This window comes from Phalangium opilio, unplaced genomic scaffold, assembly GCF_054372755.1.
Source record: "Phalangium opilio isolate 3A_F unplaced genomic scaffold, DU_Popi_V2 ptg000104l_1, whole genome shotgun sequence".
Taxonomy (NCBI): Eukaryota; Metazoa; Arthropoda; class Arachnida; order Opiliones; family Phalangiidae; genus Phalangium; species Phalangium opilio.
In genome coordinates, this window is record NW_028324206.1 from 478,369 (window position 1) to 500,767 (window position 22,399).

Below are 22,399 nucleotides of genomic sequence, written 5' to 3' on the forward strand. Positions count from 1 at the left end.
AGATGGGTATTTTTCTAGGAGATTAAATTTAAAGTCTCCTATAATATTTTTTTTGTACTTGACGGCTTTCACATGTTTCTTATGACGGCCTTGTATTCATCAAGAAAATCTTCTAGATTATTATCTGGTCTGTAGATAACTGAGATATACACGTCCTTTATCTTGATGGAAAACACTTCACACCCTTCCTTCATTATACAGGCTTTTGTTACTACTTCGAAACTGATGATGAAGCCTACGCCACCGCCTGTTCTCTGCATGCGACGACATTCCGCAAAAGTGTAGTTCGTGACGTGGTCCGAATTTAAACCAATTTTCTGCAAGGGCATAAATATCGGGATCTTCACTGTTTCTGTCATGACAAGCTAACATTAGGTCAAAAATGTTGGCGGTAACACTTCTAATATTGTTAAAGATTACTGTTATCACACGAAAAATTTCCACAGCTCAAGGTACTTGTGGTTTATGGAGACTAGGAGGTTAAATTGTTGTCCTTAGCTGAAACTTTATTAAATTTCTCGTTGTAGTAGAGTCAAAGGCAAGTCTTTATTTTTAACACTAACCGCACTAGTTTAAATTTAAACGGCAAAGGCTTAAGTTTAACTGTTTCTATGCGATAAAACATTTCGAACACTGAACACAGAGGGAGTTAAAAAAAAGCCCCAATACGGAGTGGTAAAAAATTGCGACCGCTCGCTTCAACTGACTATCACAATGGTTTAGAAGAAAAAGATTATGTAAACATAGCGGATTTACTGTTAACATGATAATGATCAAACTAAGTATCTGTCTGTAATTTACATCTATTGGAAAAATGTTCACTCTTTAGAATTTCTTATGCTGAGGCCTCCATAAAATTCCAGATTTTATGCAGGGAAAAAAATTCCGGGGTTTCTTAAAACATAGTAATAGCAGAAGTAGATACGGGAAAGTAGGTATGCGTATCTTTAGCTAGTGCAAGTCGTCCCTCTCTCCTAAAAAACCACTTCGCGCCACAATATATTTAAATGAGCCAATGAGCGAGAGGCAGAGAACCTTGAGAAATATTTTCCGGTGCGCCACCATACCGTGATATACCGAACTACGAACATAAACAAACAAAAAAATCCCTCTGGCCGCCGCCCATGCTGAAGTTGTTTTTTTCATGTTCGTGTAAATATTATTTTAGATTTATTTATATTTTAAGATGGATACCCTTGATCAATGCAATTTAATGTATCGTGAAACAAGTGATGAAAAAGTAAAAAAGGGCAAAACTAAAGGCATTCAAGTAGATCTTTTGCCAACTAACCCAAGCCTTGGCATTGTTCCTGTTTCTCAAGAAAACCTTAACATTAACAGTGATAGAGACAACTTGGACCTAAAAAGAACAACATCTCATAGTGTATTAACAATAGGAGTCGTCAGGGCTCTACAACAACCAAATGTGAGTAGTCCTAGTTTTACAGTGTCAGTCACTGAAGCAGATTCATCTGAAACTTTAAGTGTAAACCCTGGTAAACATAAAACTATGGAGCCCTCTAACCTATCGTTTGGCCCTGACCCTGTATTCAAGATCGCCAGCATCATACCGAGCACTAAAATCTCTGCAGATTTTTAATTTACCAAGTGTACACACTATTAAAAATAAGGTTCAGATGATGAAATGTGTGTGGATGATGAAATAGAACATCTTTTTAGAGAGACTGGAAAGTTTAAGGCAAAGTTTCAAACATATCCAGAAGGTGAAAGACCACCTCAAGAGGGTATTTTAATATTGAATGAGGTGATGGTAATCGGTAAAATGATATGCAATGCAAATATCAATGCATTCATTGGATTAGCCATGTATAAAAATGAGATTCCGTCGCTTCATAACTTTTATAAAAATAAGTCTGTAAATTAGTGCCTATCTGCTCAGTATGTTCTCCAATATATTGGGAGATGTGCCGGACAAAAATTCGATGTCATTGGAGCTTCTTTTCGCAACCACGTTCCCTTCACCCATGAAGAATTAACAGCACTGACACAGAAGTGCGTATTCGCTTTCTAATCTGTTGGATTTATTATATCAACTATTTTTTGCGATGGTGCTAGATGGAACTTACAATTTTGAAGTTCAACCACGATTTCAAAACCCGTTATTACCGGAACGCTGGATCTATTGGATCATATGCCCTAGTCACCAGTTGAAAAATCTCATAAATGGGCTCAGTCATCTAAAGATGGTGGTACAAGAGCATTTAAAAAGGAGGACATTGACTTTGGCTGGAAACAAATCGAAGACGTGGATTCCAGGGAAGATGAAAGGAAGAAAAACTTTGAACTGGGTCAAATAAAAGGTTTACACGACGCTTATATTGAGAGGGACGCATGACCAAAGTTAAATAACACACCTGCTAAAATACTTCAACAACTACCATTTTTAAATGAACTTTTCAACTATACTCACCCAAATGGAACTTTTCTGTCCGTTGAGGCTAATTCGGATGATAAGATCGTAGTAGAGCCACCCCATGATTGGAAGGAAGTCTTGGTGTGCTACGGCTTTCTGCAAGCATGCCCTTACTTATTTGAAGCTGGTTTTTTTTCGCACAAAAAGGTGTATTCCGTTGAAAGTGAACCAGCCCAAAACATTTTGAAAGATTTCAAATATTTTGAAAACTGGGCGGCAGAAACTATTAAAAGTGGGAAACCCTTGTCAGGAAAAGAAGGAAATTCTTTCTAAGCGTGGCAAACTTGGGATCTCTCATGTGTGATGGTATTTGGATTCCTCGGATTTATTAGAGACTTTCATCAAAGAAATTCTAATTTTTATATCTGTCCCGTCAAAGTAAATGGTAGTGTAGAAGAGTCCTTTTTCAGCCTGTTACGTTTTGTAACAGCTACCAAACTTACTAGCATTAATTACAAAACCGCTCGACGATCCCTTCTTATAAATACTGACATGAAAAGCCCCGTGAAAAATGTAGTGAAAACTGGCGAGAATGATTATAGAAACATCGACTTAAATGTGTCGTCTATATTAGATTTGACTAGCGAAGGTCAATGAAGTATTGAGTAGGCTTATTAGTCATAATAGATATATTTTATTGAAGAGACTGATAATTTTTGACTGATATGTTTAATTGCATATCACAAATTTCTTGACGCATTTGAAATAATCTTAGTATTTTATAATATCGCAAGAATCAAAGTTTATCACATTTCAAATGACTTACCTATTAAAAATATTTTTGTTGCCTTAAATTGAAGTATTTGGTTTTGAATACTTCTATTGAAGCTAGGAACATATATAACGATTGCAGGTACTGTAGGCCTAATAAAGGAAATCCTTTAAAATTGGTTTTTTGAATTCTTCCTCTACTTGAGGCACTTATGGGAAAACTAGGTTCTGGTTCTATTGAGCCAGATTGGGAGGAGGTGCAGTCTTTGGGGTTTTCTTTGCTAGAGTTTTCTTGGGTTGCCTTACTTTTAAAAAAGGTGGGTTGGGTTTTGTCTGGTTAAACGCCCTTCATTTTTCTTGAGATAGGTGGAAGAACTCTTGAATTATTCTCTTCTAATTTGAGAGGTTTTGATTTGCTTAAGAAAGGTGAGGTATTCTTGGTAGCTTTGAGACTAAGGCTTTTTTCGCGATCTTTTTCATGATTTTCTGCCACATTTTTGTGAAACTTTCAGATGCAACTAACAGAAGAACTTGCACTATGGCACTACTTGATTCAGTTTTTAATGAAACCACGTTAATAACTTCTCGATGTATAATGGAATATAGGAAACGCATTTGGTCCTTACAAGGTTGCAATTTCTTCTTGTTGATCGCTAGATTTACAAATTTATTAGAATTAGAACGGAAATTAGTTTTAGCAAAGTTTTTTACCCTTTAAATTTTTTTAAGTTTTTCAGAACACCTAACGTGGCTCTACAAAGGTAATAAATTGAAGTTTAGTATTCTTACAAATTATTCAAATTTACATACATCAAGATCAACTCAACATTTTTTTCCTTTCCACTTGAAGGAATTTTTTTTAATTTAATTATTTTTTTAAATTTCAATTAATTTTTTTATTTCAATTAAATGTGAAAGTTAATTTTATTTTTTTCCTTTTTAATCAAAATCTTTATTTTTCCGATATTCAGTGAATTTAACATGCATTGATGTTCTTTCCTAAGAAATTAAGTTTGGAATTACTTACCTAATTCTCAGAAAATATTATAATAATAAATAAAAATAATCTTACTTTGTCAACCATTTTAGGGTATCCTTCCTCCGTGAAGCTTGGGTTTAGATTTAGCACTACTCTCCTTATCCAGTTTGTATGCTGCTCTCCTTTAAATTCTATTTTATGTTGCGTTTTCGAAAGTGCCAAAGATTCACTGGAAGTAGACTCCTTGGAAGTTGTTTCTTTTTCTGAGACACAAGAACCACTTGGTTCATCGGAAAGAAGTTTGTCTATTTTATCAATAAAACATGAAATTATAGATACTGCCTTTATAAATGAGTGAATTTTTCGCGAATATGTGGCCAAAATTTTTAACTTTACTCTCAAAGTATTTCTTTGCTTAAAAATTTATCTCTTCAATTACCTTCGTCTATGTCTTGTATGTTAATTTTTTCTAGTCCCGCCTTCAAGTGGTTGACGGTATTTTTTTCTTTTTTCGAATATTCGTTTATTTTTTTAATTGGCTTTATACGATTCGATAAAAATTATATTATTATTATTGGCAGCTCCTTATAATCTGGATCACCGTTTCTAAAGAAATGTTTGGAATAGTTAATATAACATGCTTGAAGTTAGTGGAGTGTACTGTGTTCAATGAGAAAAGCGATTTCGACTGCCTGCTCTTATAATTTTTGGCCTCTGGGAATGGTTGGTTCGATATCTCGTATGTCCATTTATCTCTCTTAAATGCGCAGTCGAATAAGTCTTACCCTTGTTACTTACTTTTTTATAATTTCATCTATAGAAATCATGTCAAATGCTAAAATTAAAACAAAAACCAATTCAATTATATTAGCACACACAAATGAAACTCTTGACCAAGCGCCCATAAATTGGATTCTCATCGAAGCGCTTCATACTTACAGGGAAAACCCTCTACAGTCTGTTTTATGAAATTTATTAAGACATTTTGACCAGTAGATGGTAAAGGCCAGAGTAGAATAACTTCTCTGTGTTCAAGTTTTGTGAGTAGCGGAAGGCAATACATTTTCAGGTTTGTTAGAATTGTGGATTTATTTGTTCGCGCGTACTGTAAAAATTTCCACATTCTATTGTATATACAGGGTGTTTCTGGAAAGTCAGGCACAAATTAACAGGCATGTTCCTTGGGTCAAAAGGAGACTGAAAGGTCCTATGACGTTTTGGGGTAAAGCGCTCCGTTGTGACGTTATGGGCTCTCAAAAGTAGGCCGAAAAACAAGGAGATTTTGCAGAATTACAGCAATAGTATTGTGGTTTTGACCCAATTGTTTTCGATTATTGAGCATAAGGCAATGATCGAAATAAGTTCAAACCTAGTGGAAGACCATGAACATGTTAAAAGGCCAAAAGCTTTAATCCTTAATGATTGTAATTAAAGGTAAGGGAAGTAGCTCAGATATCCGTTACTTGTTTGTTCAGATGTACTGGTAACTGACCAGTCTTTTATTCTTTATTTGAATTAGACACATTACTTTTACAATAATTCGAATGAACCCCTTAAGTTTTACAATAATTCGAATGAACCCCTTAAATTTTACAATAAATCGAATAGAACCCATTAATTTTACAATAATTCGAATCGAATCCATTACATTTACAATAATTCGAATTCAACCCATTACATTTACAATAATTCAAATGAACCCCATTACATTTACAATAATTCGAATCGAACCCATTACATTTACAATAATTCGAATCGAACCCATTACATTTACAATAATTCGAATCGAACCCATTACATTTACAATAATTCGAATCGAACCCATTACATTTACAATAATTCGAATCGAACCCATTACATTTACAATAATTCGAATCGAACCCATTACATTTACAATAATTCGAATTGAACCCATTACATTTACAATAATTCGAATTGAACCCATTACATTTACAATAATTCGAATTGAACCCATTACATTTACAATAATTCGAATCGAACCCCATTACTTTTACAATAATTCGAATCGAACCTCATTACTTTTACAATAATTCGAATGAAACCCAATTACATTGTTCTACAAAAATTGTTCAAAATGGGCACCATCAACGCTTAAGCAAACTTGCGCGCGTACGCCATGAAGCACGTTAAGGTACACACATTTAAGCCGTCTGATTCGAATTATTGTAAATGTAATGTGTTCAATTCGAATTATTGTAAATGTAATGTGTTCAATTCGAATTATTGTAAATGTAATGTGTTCAATTCGAATTATTGTAAATGTAATGGGTTCAATTCGAATTATTGTAAATGTTATGGGTTCGATTCGAATTATTGTAAAATTAATGGGTTCTATTCTAATTATTGTAAAATTAATGGATTCGATTCCAATTATTGTAAAATTAATGGGTTCGATTCCAATTATTGTAAAATTAATGGGTTCGATTCCAATTATTGTAAAATTAATGGGTTCGATTCCAATTATTGTAAAATTAATGGGTTCGATTCGATTTATTGTAAAATTTAAGGGGTTCATTCGAATTATTGTAAAATTTAAGGGGTTCATTCGAATTATTGTAAAACTTAAGGGGTTCATTTGAATTAATATTGTAAAACTTAAGGGGTTCATTCGAATTAATATTGTAAAACTTAAGGGGTTCATTCGAATTAATATTGTAAAACTTAAGGGGTTCATTCGAATTAATATTGTAAAAGTAATGTGTCCAATTCAAATAAAGAACAAAAGACTGGTCAGTTACCAGTACATCTGAACAAACAAGTAACCGATATCTGAGCTACTTTACTTACCTTTAATTACAATCATTAATAAAAACAAAGTGATTAACGCTTTTGGCCGTTTAACACGTTCATTCTCTTCCACTAGGTTTGAACTTATTTCGATCATTGCCTTATGCTCAATAATCGAAAACAATTGGGTCAAAACCACAATACTAGTGCTATAATTCTGCAAAATCTCCTTGTTTTTCGGCTTACTTTTGAGAGCCCATAACGTCGCAACGGAGCGCTTTACCCCAAAACGTTATAGGACCTTTCGGTCTCCTTTTGACCCAAGGAACATGCCTGTTAATTTGTGCCAGACTTTCCAGAAACACCCTGTATAAATAAGAGAACGGAATGGGTAGGAATTTGCCATAGAGATAACATGGGGTATGATACCCTATGAGAGAATTAACATTCGGTACAAAAAATTGACCGTGTCGAATTATCCGAAGCGGCTGTTTTGTGCACCTTGAACGGCACGGAGAGTACGTAAGTTTCACGGTAAAATGAGAACAGAGCGGGACGGGTATGGACCATAGAAATAACACTGGGTGTATAAATTTTGCCGCCTCATAGTACGGTAGAGGCTGACGAAGGTAGTACGGAGAGTCCGTACATAAATCGACGAGGGGATTGGATTCTTAACGTTTCAGAGTACGGGGGAAGACCGAAATAATTGTATGAAAATTATTTGCCTAATCATCGGTGCTTTCCCTGGTATATTACGGGAGTCTGAAGTCGAGACAGAACGACGAGTTCTCAAATTTCCCTTCCGAGAGAGAGGAGAACGTTTTCAGTGTGTATGAAAGAGCGTGAATTATAAATGCTCCATAGGGATTGTACATACAACATTGACTATAGGGTATATAATTTTTTCTGAACAATGGAAAAAGGGGATTGTTTTTAAATTCATCGATCCAAGGGTACGGGAGAGGCCGACTAAATATTAGGGTTAGTGCATATCTTGAAATCGATGGGGGATTCAAATATGGATGTATTTTTACCGGTTCTATAGAAAATCCAGGTGTAATTATAAATTATCCATACCAGTTGTACCGTCTACATATAGGGTTAATGATTCAGAAAATGAAGTACCAAGAATTCAGATTTATAATTGAGAAATAACCATAGCTTCTTTCGAAGAGAAAGGTTGAAAGTTCAACCAAATTTACTATATAAAGCCGATTTTCTAAGTGTAAAAATCATTTTGATTTATCTCAACCGAATCTCTTACACCTCGTCATTCGAATACAATCTAGATGCTGTAAGTATGGTAGTCTATACCTTGATATTTTACAGTATTTGTAAGATATTTTCGAAACCTATAGGAATCCTCTCAAGACTTTCCCTATTTCTACCTCCAAAGGTATAACGGTTACTCCAGATTGTAACATTTTTATCGGAACTTTGGATGGAAGTGTGGGCATCGCATTGACTGAAAGCCATTTCAAACAACTTCGGGACAAGAACTATCAAATATCTTCGTTCTTGGAAAACGATTCTATAGCAAACTCTTCGTTTTTGTTCGAAGGATCAGAAACGAGACGAGTCCAGCTAACCATTTTCCAAAATCGGAGAGTAGTGGACGTGAGAGAAATCGTAATTGGAGACGGTACAAATTATGGGGAGCAATTCTTAACTAAAAAGGGTTTTACCATATCGCAATACCCTTGGAAGACCTTGATGGACAAATACGACGAAATCATAGCGTATCACAACGAAGTGAAACTGGTATTCAAAAACATCAAACAAGACGTACTGGACCATATTACTGAATACGTGGATAAGCAATGCAATGGTTAAAAAATTGATCATCCCTCGCAAAAACAACACGATTGTCTGATGATTGATTGGAACACGCGATTAGATACGCACTTTATAGACGCGATGGATAAAATTGGTTATTCTGAAATTATCCATAAACTTGACACATTTTTAAATGAGGATATTCGCGATAGTATTTTGTCATTCATTGTATGTTACATAAAAAGATGTTGTATAAAACTGAAGATTTTTAAACAATAAGTAATTGGTATTGAAGTCTCAACTCTCTTATTTCGTAGCTCATTTAAAGTCATGAACCCAGTTATGAAGCATCCATTCACTGGGCTTGTCTCGGGTCCCACTCAATGTGGAAAGTCACACTTCATAGCTAAATTAATTAGGCATAATGCGTCCTGCATTTCTCCACCTCCCCAAAGAATAGTTTGGTGTTATACAGAGCACCAAGAGAAATTATTTAACTCCGTATTGGAAAATAATCCTAACGTTGAGTTTCACGAGGGTTTATTATACCCGAGCAATTTGAATCCCGAGGTTAGAAATTTTATAATCCTCGACGATCTATTATGCGAAATAGCTAATAACAAAGACGTCACTAACTTATTTATTCGAGGTTCCCATCATCGTAACTCTTCGGTGCTCATTTTAATGTAAATTTTGATTTATCACGGGAAAGAAGTTAGGACCCTCAATCTAAATTCCCAATAACTTGTAATTTTTCGTTCGGCTAGAGACATCTCCAGTGTCTTAAATATCGCTAAACAAATTTCCCCTTCAAATACCAAGTATGTTGTCGACGCATTTCGTCAAGCCGTGGCAAAACCATACGGCTATTTATTCATCGACCTGAAACCAAACACTGCAGATGAATATCGGCTGCGAACGGGAATAATACCAGGGGAAAAAGCGGCTATATTTGTACAGAAATAAAATGACTATAGCAACGTCGAATCGGGTGTGTAAAAACTTGAATTTTTTTAAAATTTTTGAGAACGCGAAACAGAGGAAGGCTATCATCAAACTATCGAATCGTGACGCTATATTAGCGTTAGTCGGATGTTGTTTAAATGTCCTACGCGGTAACATTTAACAAACAGACGGGCGAAAGATACAATTGAAGAAACACCGTAATGTGTTACATAAACTTCGTTGAAAAAGTCCTCCCGCTAAGAGAAAACAGATTCTAGTTCAGAAAGGAGGTTTTCTCCCAATTTTATTCAGTTGCTGGCTCTGCCATAAATCGTGCCATAAATAAATAATGCCTCGAAAAATGGTATTGGTGTCCGAAGACGCTTTACGTCGAATGAAGAATAGTACCACCGAAGATATCGCTCTCGAATCGGAAATACCATCCTTGGATAAAGAAATGAAAACTATTCTCGAAAACCCTCGTATTTGCGAATCGGAGAAATTAACATTGTATAATCAAACCTTGCAACGACACATTGCAATCGGAAACCAGTTGAAAAACAAAATAAATGAGTTAAAAAAACCTGGTACGAAGAAATTGCAACGTCTCTCCCACCGAGCATGCTTTCTGACGCGATATCCTTGTATACTGGGACAATGAGGTACATTTCGTGGAACGAACTTGGCGAAATGGAAATTGGGGAAGGGTGGTGCCCGGAACTAACGTAGTCGATTTAATTTACGATGCGGTTAGAAAAACCATACCAAATACCGACCCAACGGGTTACAAAAGCTTCTACGAAATATTGCAAGATAACAATGTACCGAAAAAATTTATCAAAAACCCTACTAGAAGAGCGCATGTATTGAAATCATTTTTGTTTAACGCGACATCACCCAAACTTAATCAATGGGTGACGATTTGATTGTAACAACTATTAAAACGTTAAACACGAGTCAAGAGTATTTATTTCAGTTTGATATCTCAAAATGGATGGTTGCACTGAAGTTGTAGCGGAAGGCATCGTGTCCAGATTATTTAAATCCTTTTCAGAAAATCCAAAATATTAACCGGTGTCTTAATATTAATATGTTTCGTAATAATAGAAGTTTTCGTTTTCTTAATTTTGTACTATACGACACACACTTCTGGAAATAGTACCATTTATGGATAAGCTAGAAAATATTTATTATGGCATAGCCGACTCTGGTGGTTATGTTGGTATCCAGGGATTATATCGCTCAGCTAAAGAGAAGGGTCTCAAAGTGACGTTAAAGAACGTAGAGGAATTTTTCAAAAAGCAAGACGCCTATACTCTACATAAAAATACTAGGTGGCGATATGAAAGAAATAAGACAATAGCGTACGGTATAGACGATTAATGGCAAGCCGACCTCATTGACCTCCAGAAACTTTCAAAACAAAACAAAGGCTATCGATATATACTTGCTTGTATAGATATTTTTAGTAAACACGCTTTTGTTGAACCGGTGAAAGATAAAAAAGGTGGTACTATAGTACAGGCATTGAAGAAGATTCTGGATGGTGAAAGAATACCAAGGCGAATACAGAGTGATCACGGCAATGAGTTTGTGTGTAAAGCCGTTCAAGCCGAGTTAAAGTCACGGGGAATTGAGTTTTTCGCGAAGAACTCGGAAGTAAAAGCCAGCATTGTCGATCGGTTTATTAGATCGTTTAAATCAAGGATGTATCGATACTTTACGGCGAAAAATACTTATACGTACGTCGATGTACTTCCCAAATTAGTTAGGGTTTATAATAACAGTTACCATCGTTCAATTAAATGTAAACCCATCGATGTAACTCCTCAAAATTCCAAAATAATTTGGAAGAACTTATATGGAGATATTGACTTTAGTCCTCCGGTAAAATATGATTTTGAAATTGGGGATATTGTCAGAATAAGCAAAAACAAAGGACTATTCGAGAAAGGATACGTTCCAAACTTTTCGGAAGAATTCTTTCGAGTAATTAAAAGGATACCGAGACAGCCACCGGTATATAAACTGGAGGCGTTAAATTCGGAACCCATTTTGGGAGTTTTTTACAAAGAGGAAGTACAAAATGTGGGAAAAGATCTCGAGACTTGCCCCTTCAATATTGAAAAAGTGTTAAAAAAGAGAAAGAAAAAGTGTTAAAAAAGAGAAAGAAAGCTGATAATACCGTAGAATTACTGGTTCGTTGGAGTGGATACGGACCTCAATTTGACAGTTGGGTGCAGGAAATTGACTTACAATGAGTTTCTATGTCACTTTACCATCCGATTCATCGACAAAATACTTTCCCAACAATACTACGAGTAAATTTAGGACGTATCTTCCAGAGATAGTAAAACTTAACGGCACTTACGAAGTTGAATTGACGGAAATAAGTTATCCAAGAACCTGGAATAATGTGAGGGAGGGAAGATCTATAAGAATTTGGTCCACTGACGCTAAAACTATGGAAACGGTAGTTGTTATTCCAAAAGGGAGTTTCTTATCAATTCGAGATTTACTCGGAATGTTGTTGTTCAAAGGTAGCACTATCAAATTCACGTATACTGCTAGTTTAAAACGCGTATCCGTTTCTATGGACTATAATTACACTATAAATATACCCGGTGATATCGCGGTTATGAAAGGATTTACGCTTGAGTCAAATGAGGATTACGTAATTACAGAATCAATGATGGCACTTTATATCGTGGATTTGGATGCCGGATTACATTCTTTGTTTGTTTACTCTGACGTAGTCACAAATACGATCGTAGGGGATAGTAAAGTCCCTCTTTTGAGAATAATTAGCGTGAAAGGAAAAGCCGGAGAAACTGTGGATGTGGAATTTGCTCGACCTCATTACCTGCCTGTATCTTCTTCGGACATACAAACTATAGAAATTAATATTATGGATGAACTAGGAAACCCCATACAATTCGAGCGAGGGAAGGTGAACGTTACTCTACACTTCAGAACGCGAAGGACCTGGCTCCCCTTATAATAATAATACGAGCTGTAACGGGTAACTTTCAGTTCAGTGAATAGCGGCGAGTGACAAACATCATGGGACGACCCCAATACATTTCCGCCCTAAGCGATTATGAGAGCTATTATTTAAACCAGGCTGGTTTCGGATCCATGCCTGTCTATCAGGGTATTCCTGTGCAAAGAGGGTATGGATTAGGGAACATACTGGCTTCGGCCTTTCGGAGTGCCATGCCCCTTTTTAAACGTGGTGCTCAGTTTCTTGGAAGAAAATTTCTCGATACCGGAGCTAAAGTCGTGACGGATGTTGCTAATTTAAAAGTCTCTAGTGACAAGATCGAAGAGCGCCGGCAAAGAAACCTTGTTGTCAGCTGCGGATGTGGTTAGGGAGATGACAGGATCCGGAATTAAAAAGAGGCGTAGGGTGCATCGCAAAGCCACTCGGGTTAAGGCTAAGAAGAAGAAAACATCGTGTCGTTCTTATTCCGATATATTTTCCTGAGCCCAAGAACATGGCGCTGATGCATCCTAACTCTAGTGGCTGCGTCAAATGCGAATTGGATATATTCAAGTCCCGTTAACGCAAACGGGAATTATCGGTGGAGAATGGGTCAAATACTTTCCCATTTCCAGCATCAGCAACAATTCAAACTTAGTTTTCTGTATTAGTGGAAATTCCGAATCGTATACGGATTTGTCCCAAACTCTGCTCCATGTTCAAGCGGATGTGAAAATGGACGATGGATCTTCCCGAAAGCTGCCGTGATTGCCGCCGATGGTACAGTTACGACACCGGGGGATAATGTCGCCCCGTTAATTTGTTTTTGCATAGTCTCTTCCCCGAAGTGCATTTATTTTTGAACGAGAAATCGGTTACCCCATCCGCTCAAAATTACCCGTACAAAAGTATGATTCAAACTATGTTAACGTTTGGAGACTCTGCTAAAAATAGTCATCTGATAAGCTCATTATTTTATCGCGACACGCCGTGCAAGTTCAACGATTTTGCGAATAACAAGGGTTTCTTGAAGAGGGCTAAATTCGCCCAAAAAGGAACTATAGATATGATTGGTGCTCTTCATTTAGACATTTGTCAACAACCTCGCTACCTTTTGAACTTGGTAGATTTAAAATTTGTCTTTGGAAAGCCCAATACCGATTTTTGTTTGCATTCTGACGTAAAATGTAAATTGGACATTTTATATTTGAGAAAAGTCAGGTTGATTCCCGAAATCCCGCTTGCACACGCGAAGGCGTTACAAATGTCGAGAGCGAAATACCCTATTACCCGCACGGAAGTTACTTCGTTTTCGATCCCAAAAGGCAACATGAGCGTCGTGCAGGATCATTTATTTAATGGACAGAATCCGAATAGAGTCGTCATAGGGATGGTCGAGCAAAGTGCGTTTTTAGGTGATCTAAAATTGTCAACCCTTTGATGTGAATCACATTGGTTTGTTCGCCAACGGCAGTAGCGTACCACATAAACCGCTGACGCCAAACTTTACAGAACATAGCTAAATCCAAGCGTACGCTAATTTATTTCTTCAAACTGGTCAGTGGAATATTGACGAAGGAAATCAAATAAGCCGCGACGATTACCCTGGGGGAAACTGTCTTTTTGTCTTTGATTTGACGGCCGATTTAATGAACAACGCCACCTATTTTCATCTCGTTAAAAATGGAAATTTGAGACTGGAAATGAAATTCGCTTCCGCGTTTAAAGAAACCATCGCCGTAATTGTATACGCCGAATTCCAGAGTTTGATTGAAATTGATAAGAACCTATCTGTAATCTTTGACTAGAATGGATACGATACAACATACGAGAATTTTGGGGAAAGATAAGTTCACTAGAAATTTATTTCGGGGCGTGTTTGCCGCAGACCAACTACCAAAATTTGTGACGACTTTTCCATCTTTATATATCGTGAACACCGATACGTCAAACGGTGTTGGTCAGCACTGGGTAGCCTTGTATTTCTCAAGAAATGCCAATACCGAAATGTTCGACTCTTACGGAAATCCACCTGATATGTTTCGTTTTAATGACTTTGTCGAAAGAAATAGTAAAACTGTGACTTTTAACTCGTTACAATTACAAGGGAATCTTAGTAGAACGTGTGGAGGATTTTGTGTGTATTTCGCTCTTAATAGATGTAGGGGTGTTAAAATGTTTAATATTGTGTCTAGATTTTCGAAAAATAAAAATTGAAATGATGAGATGATAAAACCAACCAAAATATTTCTACCTTTCCCAAATTATTGGGAGTTGGTTTATTTATAGTCACATTTACCACAATTTGGCTATTTCACCAACTGCCATTGTAAAACATACTTTAAAGTCATTTATGTTGAACGTGAAAGTTAAGAGCAATATCCGTATTTAAATGTTGTTGGAACAATGGCATTAAAACAGTCTTTAAGAATGATCTGCGTGGGAACATCTGGTATATTTCTGGTCAACCCCCTTCGGGAATTAATTAATCATGCCGATTCTATGGTATGAGGGAATCGGAAATTAAATAATAATGCCGATTCTATGGTATGAAATAATGGCTAAAATCAACCCCGGTTTCAACATTGAAATAAATTAATAAACAATTAAGACTGAAGTTGCAGATATGAATCAAAAATGTCTTGATTAGAATCAAGACTTAAAAGTATCGATAAGACTTAGGTTATCACTTGACTTAAGATTCAGATATTAATTTTTCTTTTTAATTGAAACTTAAAGGCATGCTTAAGAAAAAACAACGTTCCATTACCGTTTTCCGTTGAAATAACTTATTTTACAGGTAATCAACATCAAAAATTTACTTATCTCGGGTTTTCGGGCACATTTCCATTCTCCGAAAACATTTTATCATTACATTAATTACTTTTAAGAGATAATGTGTCAAAATTAGCTTTAAAACAATAGAAAACTGAATGAGCATCTGTTTAGCCATGACCAAAACTTTCAAATCAGTGTTGCTAATGTTAGAAAGTGGATTTTCCCACTTCCATTTTAAAATCTCACTCATTTCCCGCACCCCCTTTTTTACAGTCATATTTATCTGGACCATTTTATCCTACTAAGCTTAATATGGAATATCACTCCGCATGGCTTTGACAATATGTACAAATGCTCCAAAATGCTATAAAGCTTAAAAATTTTAAAATATACTTCCTTTCTTTTTCAGTCCCAAACTTAAAATCACCGAATTTATTTCAAAATGTCGCTTGAAATTATTAAACCGGACAAAATTTTCGAAAATACACTAGTTTTAATTGCACAGTCTGCACTTTTAACCCTTTAACACGAAAATTCCGACATTTGATCGATTTCGGAAAAAAATACCTTTTCCCCACAGAGCCTAACATCAAACCTAAATTTCCCACGATGTGAGAAATTACCCACAAATTGGCAACACTGCTTTAAAAAGGTACAACAAGCACCCTTTCGAGACATGACCAGATCAATTTAGTGCTTAACCCGCTAATAGTACAACCAGGGAGAATTGATGTAAACTGTAGCTGAAATATCATCATGTGCGACCAGCGGCACTGAATATTCTCTGAACATTGTTTGAAACTAGAGAGAGAAATAAGTGAGTAGCATTAATTATGTCCTGAGCTATGAGAATGAACAGTATGACTGTTGACTAAAGTAAACAAGACATTACATCATTTTGCATAATATTTGGGGTTCTTCGAACCGGTTCGATATGATCTAGTGGCTATGATATCTGGCTATTACCCAGAAGGCCCGGGTTCGATTCGCCGTATTGGAGACAGTGCTTTTGTACCGCTTTTAAAGAATAAACTTATAGACAAATTTATAGGAATAATATTTAGGGTTGTTCGAACCAGTCCGATATGGTCTAGTGGCTAGGATATCTGGCTCTCACCCAGAAGGACCGGGTTCGTTTCCCGGTATCGGCGCGAGTGGTTTTGTACCGCTTTTGAAGAATAGACTTAAGGACATAGGTTTATGAATAGTATTAAGACTTGGTTGAGCAAGTCCGATATGGTCTTGTGGCTAGGATATCTGGCTTTCACTCAGAAAGCCCGTGTTCGATTCACGGTATAGGAGACAGTGCTTTTGTACCGCTTGTGAAGAATAGACTTAAGGACAGAGGTATATGAATAGTATTAAGACTTGGTTGAGCAGTTCCGATATGGTCTAGTGGCTAGGTTATCTGTCTTTCACCCAGAAGGCCCGGGTTCGATTTCCGGTATCGGAACGTGTGCTTTTGTACCGCTTTTGAAGAATATACTTAAGGACATAGGTTTATGAATAGTATTAAGACTTGGTTAAGCAAGTCCGATATGATCTAGTGGCTAGAAAATCTGTCTATCACCTAGAGGGCCCGGGTTCGATTCCCGGTATCGGAGCGAGTGCTTTTGTACCGCTTTTAAAGAATATACTTAAGGACATAGGTATATGAATAATAATATTAAAACTTGGTTGAGCAAGACCGATATGGTCTAATGGCTAGGATATCTGGCTTTCACCCACAAGGACCTCGGTCGATTCCCAGTATCGGAGACAGTGATTTTTTACCGCTTTTAAAGATTAAACTTAGAGGCACTTTATACGAATAATATATAGGGTTGTTTGAACCAGTCCGATATGGTCTAGTGGCTAGGTTATCTGGCTTTCACCCAGAAGACCCAGGTCCGATTCCCGGTATAGGAGACAGTGCTTTTGTACCATGTTTAAAGAATAAATTTAAAGTAACATTTATAGGAATATTATTTAGGGTTGTTCGAGCCAGTTCGATATTGTCTAGTGGCTAGGTTATCTGGCTTTCACCCAGAAGGCCCGGGTTCGATTCCCGGTATCGGAACGTGTGCTTTTGTACCGCTTTTAAAGAAAATACTTATGGACATAGGTTTATGAGTAGTATTAAGTCTTGGTTGAGCAAGTCCGATATGGTCTAGTTGCTAGGATATCTGGCTTTCACCTAGAAGGCCCGGGTTCGATTCCCGGTATCGGAGCGAGTGCTTTTGTACCGCTTGTGAAGAATAGACTTAAGGACATAGGTATATGAATAGTATTAAGACTTGATTGAGCAAGTCCGATATGGTATAGTAGCTTGGATATCTGGCTTTCATCCAGAAGGCCCGGGTTCAATTCCCGGTATCGGAGCGAGTACTTTTGTACCGCTTGTGAAGAATAGACTTAAGGACATAGGTATATGAATAGTATTTAGACTTTGTTGAGCAAGTCCGATATGGTCTTGTGGCTAGGATATAAGCTTTCACCCAGAAGGCCCGGGTTCGATTCGCGTTATCGGAGCGAGTGCTTTTGTACCACTTTTAAAGGATAAACTTAAAGAAATATTTATAGGAATAATATTTAGGGTTGTTTGAATCAGTCTGATATGGTCTAGTGGCTTGTATATCTGGTTTTCACCCGGAAGGCCCGGGTTCGATTCCCGGTATCGGAGCGAGTGCATTTGTACCGCTTGTGAAGTACAGACTTAAGGACATAGGTTTATGAGTAGTATTAAGACTTGGTTGAGCAAGTCCGATATGGTCTTATGGCTAGGATATCTGTCTTTCACCCAGAAGGCCCGGGTTCGATTCGCGGTATCGGAGCGAGTGCTTTTGTACCGCTTGTGAAGAATAGAGTCAAGGACATAGGTATATGAATAGTATTAAGATCTGTCGAGCAAGTCCGATATGGTCTAGTGGCTAGGATATTTGGCTTTCACCTGGAAGGCCCGGGTTCGATTCCCGGTATCGGAGCGAGTGCTTTTGTACCGCTTGTGAAGAGTATACTTAAGGACATGGGTTTATGAATAGTATTAAGACTGGGTTGAGCAAGTCCGATATGGCCTAGTGGCTAGGATATCTGGCTTTCATCCAGAAGGCCCGGGTCAGATTCCCGGTATCGGAGACAGTGCTTTTGTACCGTGTTTAAGGAATAAAATTAAAGTAACATTTATAGGAATATTATTTAGGGTTGTTCGAACCAATTCGATGTTGTCTAGTTGCTAGGATATCTGGCTTTCACCCAGAAGGCCCGGGGTCGATTACCGGTATCGGAACGTGTGCTTTTGTACCGTTTTTGAAGAATAGGTAAGAAAATGTCTCATTTTCATTTCATTATTAATCTCCCATTACTTCCTTTAATTGGTTTGATTTTAATGTTAGCCTTATTAATTTTTTACTTTTTTAACTTTAAACTTCTTAATCTTTCAAAAACTTTTTTTAAATTTTACAAAGTGAATTATTTTCATGCTTCTTTTTGAAAATAATTTTTAGGGAAGCTTTTGATTTTACATTTAGAAATTTTATATATAAAAATAATATTATTATAAAAACTCATTTTTTAAAATTTTTAACTTTTTTGTATTTTTTTAAAAAAAACATTTTTCAAAGTAACTTTATTTTTAAGATTTTTAAACTTCATATAGAAAAATTTGTTTTTAGAAAAACTCACTCTTCAATTTCTAACTTTTATGGAAAAAAATATTTTCCTACAAGAACTGTAACTTTCTTAAATTATTAAAATGCATTTAAAAATATTTTCCTGTACAAAATTTTTTTAGAATTTGATATTAAAAATATTTATACACTGTTTATAAAACTTTATAGATTTTATTTAAAAAATAATTTTCAGAGGAACTTTAAATTTATCACCTTTAAATTTATATACAGAAATATTTTTAGGAAAAATTTTCCTCTTTTTAAAATTACTAAATTTTATTTAAATGATATTTTTTAATATGCGAAATCTTTTTCTTATTTACATTTGATGAAAGTTTTTCTTTAGAGATTTTCAGGATTCATAGAATTTACATTATTAGGTCAAAGTTGCCTTCACTATGGCCTTCGAGAAAATTGTGCGAATAGTGAAGTCCAAATTTATGGATTTATATCTTTAAACATGAATTAAAGTTTTTTTAAAACAATTTTTCCATATATTTGTATAGGTCTTCTTTAAAATTTTTGGCTTCCGGTTCTCCAAAATCTTCTTCTTCCTCGTTTGCAATTGCTTCAAGGTTTGCCACGTATTCCAAATGGGAAACTGGAAATTTAGGTTTCACGTATATAATTATATATTAAAATGACGGAAAACTTGATAGACTTACAACCAGCCTCATTCATTGCTTCAAGAATGTAACTGTCTGACTTCAATATTTCTCCTAGGTTTTCTACTAAAAAATTAAATATTAATTATGAATGAAAAGTTATAGTGTAATCTAAACGCAAACATTTGTTGTATATCACCTTGATTGTTAGACGCGTTGAAGTTATGATCATTTTTTGACGTTGATTGTCCTAATTTGACGAAAGAAAGATGAAATATTATTAATAATAAATTTTAGAAACTTATAGTATAATCGTAACACAATCATTTATCATGTATTACCTTGATCATTAGTTGTGTTTAAATTTTCTTCTATCTCTTCTGGCCTCAATTCTCCAAAATTGTTCTGTGAAAAATTATTCATTATAATTAACTATTTATTATATATATCACCTTGATCGTAGGTTGCGTTTAAAATATTTTCGTTTTCTGACGTTGATACCCCTAATTTGACCACCAAAAATTTAAATATTAATAGCATAGAACCTAACCATTTTTACCTCTCCGAGTGACGATGACGTCACGGAGAGGTATTACACTGGACGTGTCTGTGTGTGTGTCTGTGTGGGGGTGTGTCGGGGTGGGTGTGCGTGTGTGTGTGTCTGTCTATCACCGCGTTCGCAGTTGGCAAATAAGAGCAACCGTGTTCGCAATTTCCGGACCGCGTTCGCAGTTAACAGAAATTAGGAAAATTCTACTTCATTACGCTATCTTCACACTTGTCTTTCGTATGGTATATACCACATACACGCAAATCTGTACTTATTGGCTTCTGACAACGCCATTGGGCTTCTGTGTATACCACATACACGCCAATCTGGAACATTAGCTTCTACTACATTATCATCGTTGGGGTTAAGATGTACGCGCGATCGGCTACGGAAACGAGAAACGTTTAGCCACCCAATGGCAGGGCTTCCACCAAATGCTAACGCAATTGCTCTTATTTTTATCATTTGTGAATTAGTCGCCTTATATACCCTAAATTTCCAAAAATTGTGAAAACGCTATACGCTAGAAGTCAAACGTCAACAATAGCTTTGTTTAAATTCATTTTAAGAATAGTGTTTCTTAAAACGGCTTAACTAGAATTAAGGTAAAATACTGACGATTAAAAAAATTAATATCAGTTATATTTATTTAATTATTTAAGATAATCTTCTTTTCTTTGGAACGGCACAAGTGAAAGTTTATATAGAACGAGTAATGAAGATTGTATATGAATAGAAACACAAGGTTAATATAAAGCGAGTAGGATGAATTGATCTCTTACAAAATCATAACATTTTCTTATTGCTGAATATTAAATGAAAATATCTTAGAAATGTTTCGGCAATACGATTCCTTTAGTAGTTTTGTAGCTATAAAACTCTGTTTCATTTCAATATTCCAAGAAATTATTTTATATTAATATTTCAAATTTGGTGTTTACTCTTTAATTCAGCTTTACTACATTTATATATAATGTAAACTTATACTTCATGGTGAAGTGTTTTTAAAGAGTCACCAAGAGAGAAAAATTTAATATCATTGTCATGATTGCAACCTAACACTGTTAAAATAAGAACCTCTATGAGGTGGTCATATGCTATAGGGAGTGGGCGTTTGTCAGGGAGGGAAAGAACATCCGACGTCATTTTATACCTCTACTTAGGGGAGCGTTTGTAGGCGCGATGCTTAAATTCCCCCGTTAGGGGATGGAATCGAGGTAAGAGATATAGGCCTATGACGTGGCAAGAAAGGGTTTGCCCTCTCCCTATAATGTATTTCCAACGGATTTGAATCAAACGAGGGTTCTGAGTCAAAATAAATCAGGTTCAGATTTGAACTAAACCGTAGTCAGAGTCGAGCTACACGGGTTCTGGGTTGACTGCAACACGGTTCTTAGGCTAACTCGACAGGGTTAAGAGTCAAACTCGACAGGGTTCAGAGGCAAACTCGATAGGGTTCAGAGTCGAACTACACAGCGTTCTATTTATAACTAAACAGGGTTCAGAGTCGAACTACACAGCGTTCGGATTATAACTAAACAGGGTTCTGGGTCGAACTAAACCGGGTTCTGGGTTTAACGCAATACAATTCTTAGCCGTACGAAGCGGGGTTCAGAGTCGAACTCAACACGGTTCTCAGTCAAACTACACATGGTTCCGATTACAACTGAACAAGGTTCTGATGCACACGCCACATGATTCAGGGAGGAACCTAATACGGTTCCAAAAGAAACTAACTTGGTTCAAAGAAAAACCCCAGCTCGGATCGTAGATGAACTCCTTAGGGCTTTATAGAGAACTCATATCAAGAGTTCTTTGTAGATCAAAAAAAGGGTTTAAAATAGGGGACAAGCGTTAAGAACCCTTTTCTCGGCAAAGTAGAACCTTTTTTTCTTAGAGTGTATCTTAATTACCAGTCTTCGGTAATCTGACTTTATTACCAGTCGTCGGTAATCTGGCTTTATTACCGGTCGTCGGTAATCTGGCTTATTTACCGGCCGTTGGTAATCTGGCTTATTTACCGGTCGTTGGTAATCTTGCTTAATTGCCCGTCGTCGATAATCTAGTTTAATTACCAGTCGTCGGTAATCTTGTTAAATCACCTTTATTGTAACTGTCTCTATAGTCTAAGAGAGCTGAAATTGAAATATAAAAGACTTTTAAGGAACGAATTAGAATTAACAAATAATTTTTGTGGTAACTAATCGATTTTGCTGATAATTTCGAAACTGATGCCTTCC

At 36.2% G+C, this 22,399-nt stretch overlaps 1 protein-coding gene, 1 long non-coding RNA gene and 1 other non-coding gene across 3 annotated transcripts in view; 1 reads left to right on the forward strand and 2 right to left on the reverse strand.

Annotated features, from left to right (window-relative positions):
- LOC149630008 (uncharacterized) overlaps positions 1-22,399 on the reverse strand; it is a 236,726-nt gene that overhangs the window by 144,711 nt on the left and 69,616 nt on the right. The window lies entirely within an intron of this gene.
- Positions 3,980-5,057, reverse strand: LOC149630012 (uncharacterized). The gene is made up of 4 exons (XM_089851330.1): positions 5,001-5,057; positions 4,564-4,663; positions 4,218-4,387; positions 3,980-4,144 (listed from the first exon to the last, which is right to left on the reverse strand). The coding sequence occupies exons 1-4, from the start codon at positions 5,055-5,057 to the stop codon at positions 4,085-4,087; spliced, it is 387 nt and encodes a 128-aa protein (XP_089707456.1). The 3' UTR covers positions 3,980-4,084.
- Positions 17,496-17,567, forward strand: TRNAE-UUC (transfer RNA glutamic acid (anticodon UUC)). The gene has a single exon. It is a non-coding gene; the product is annotated as a tRNA-Glu (tRNA).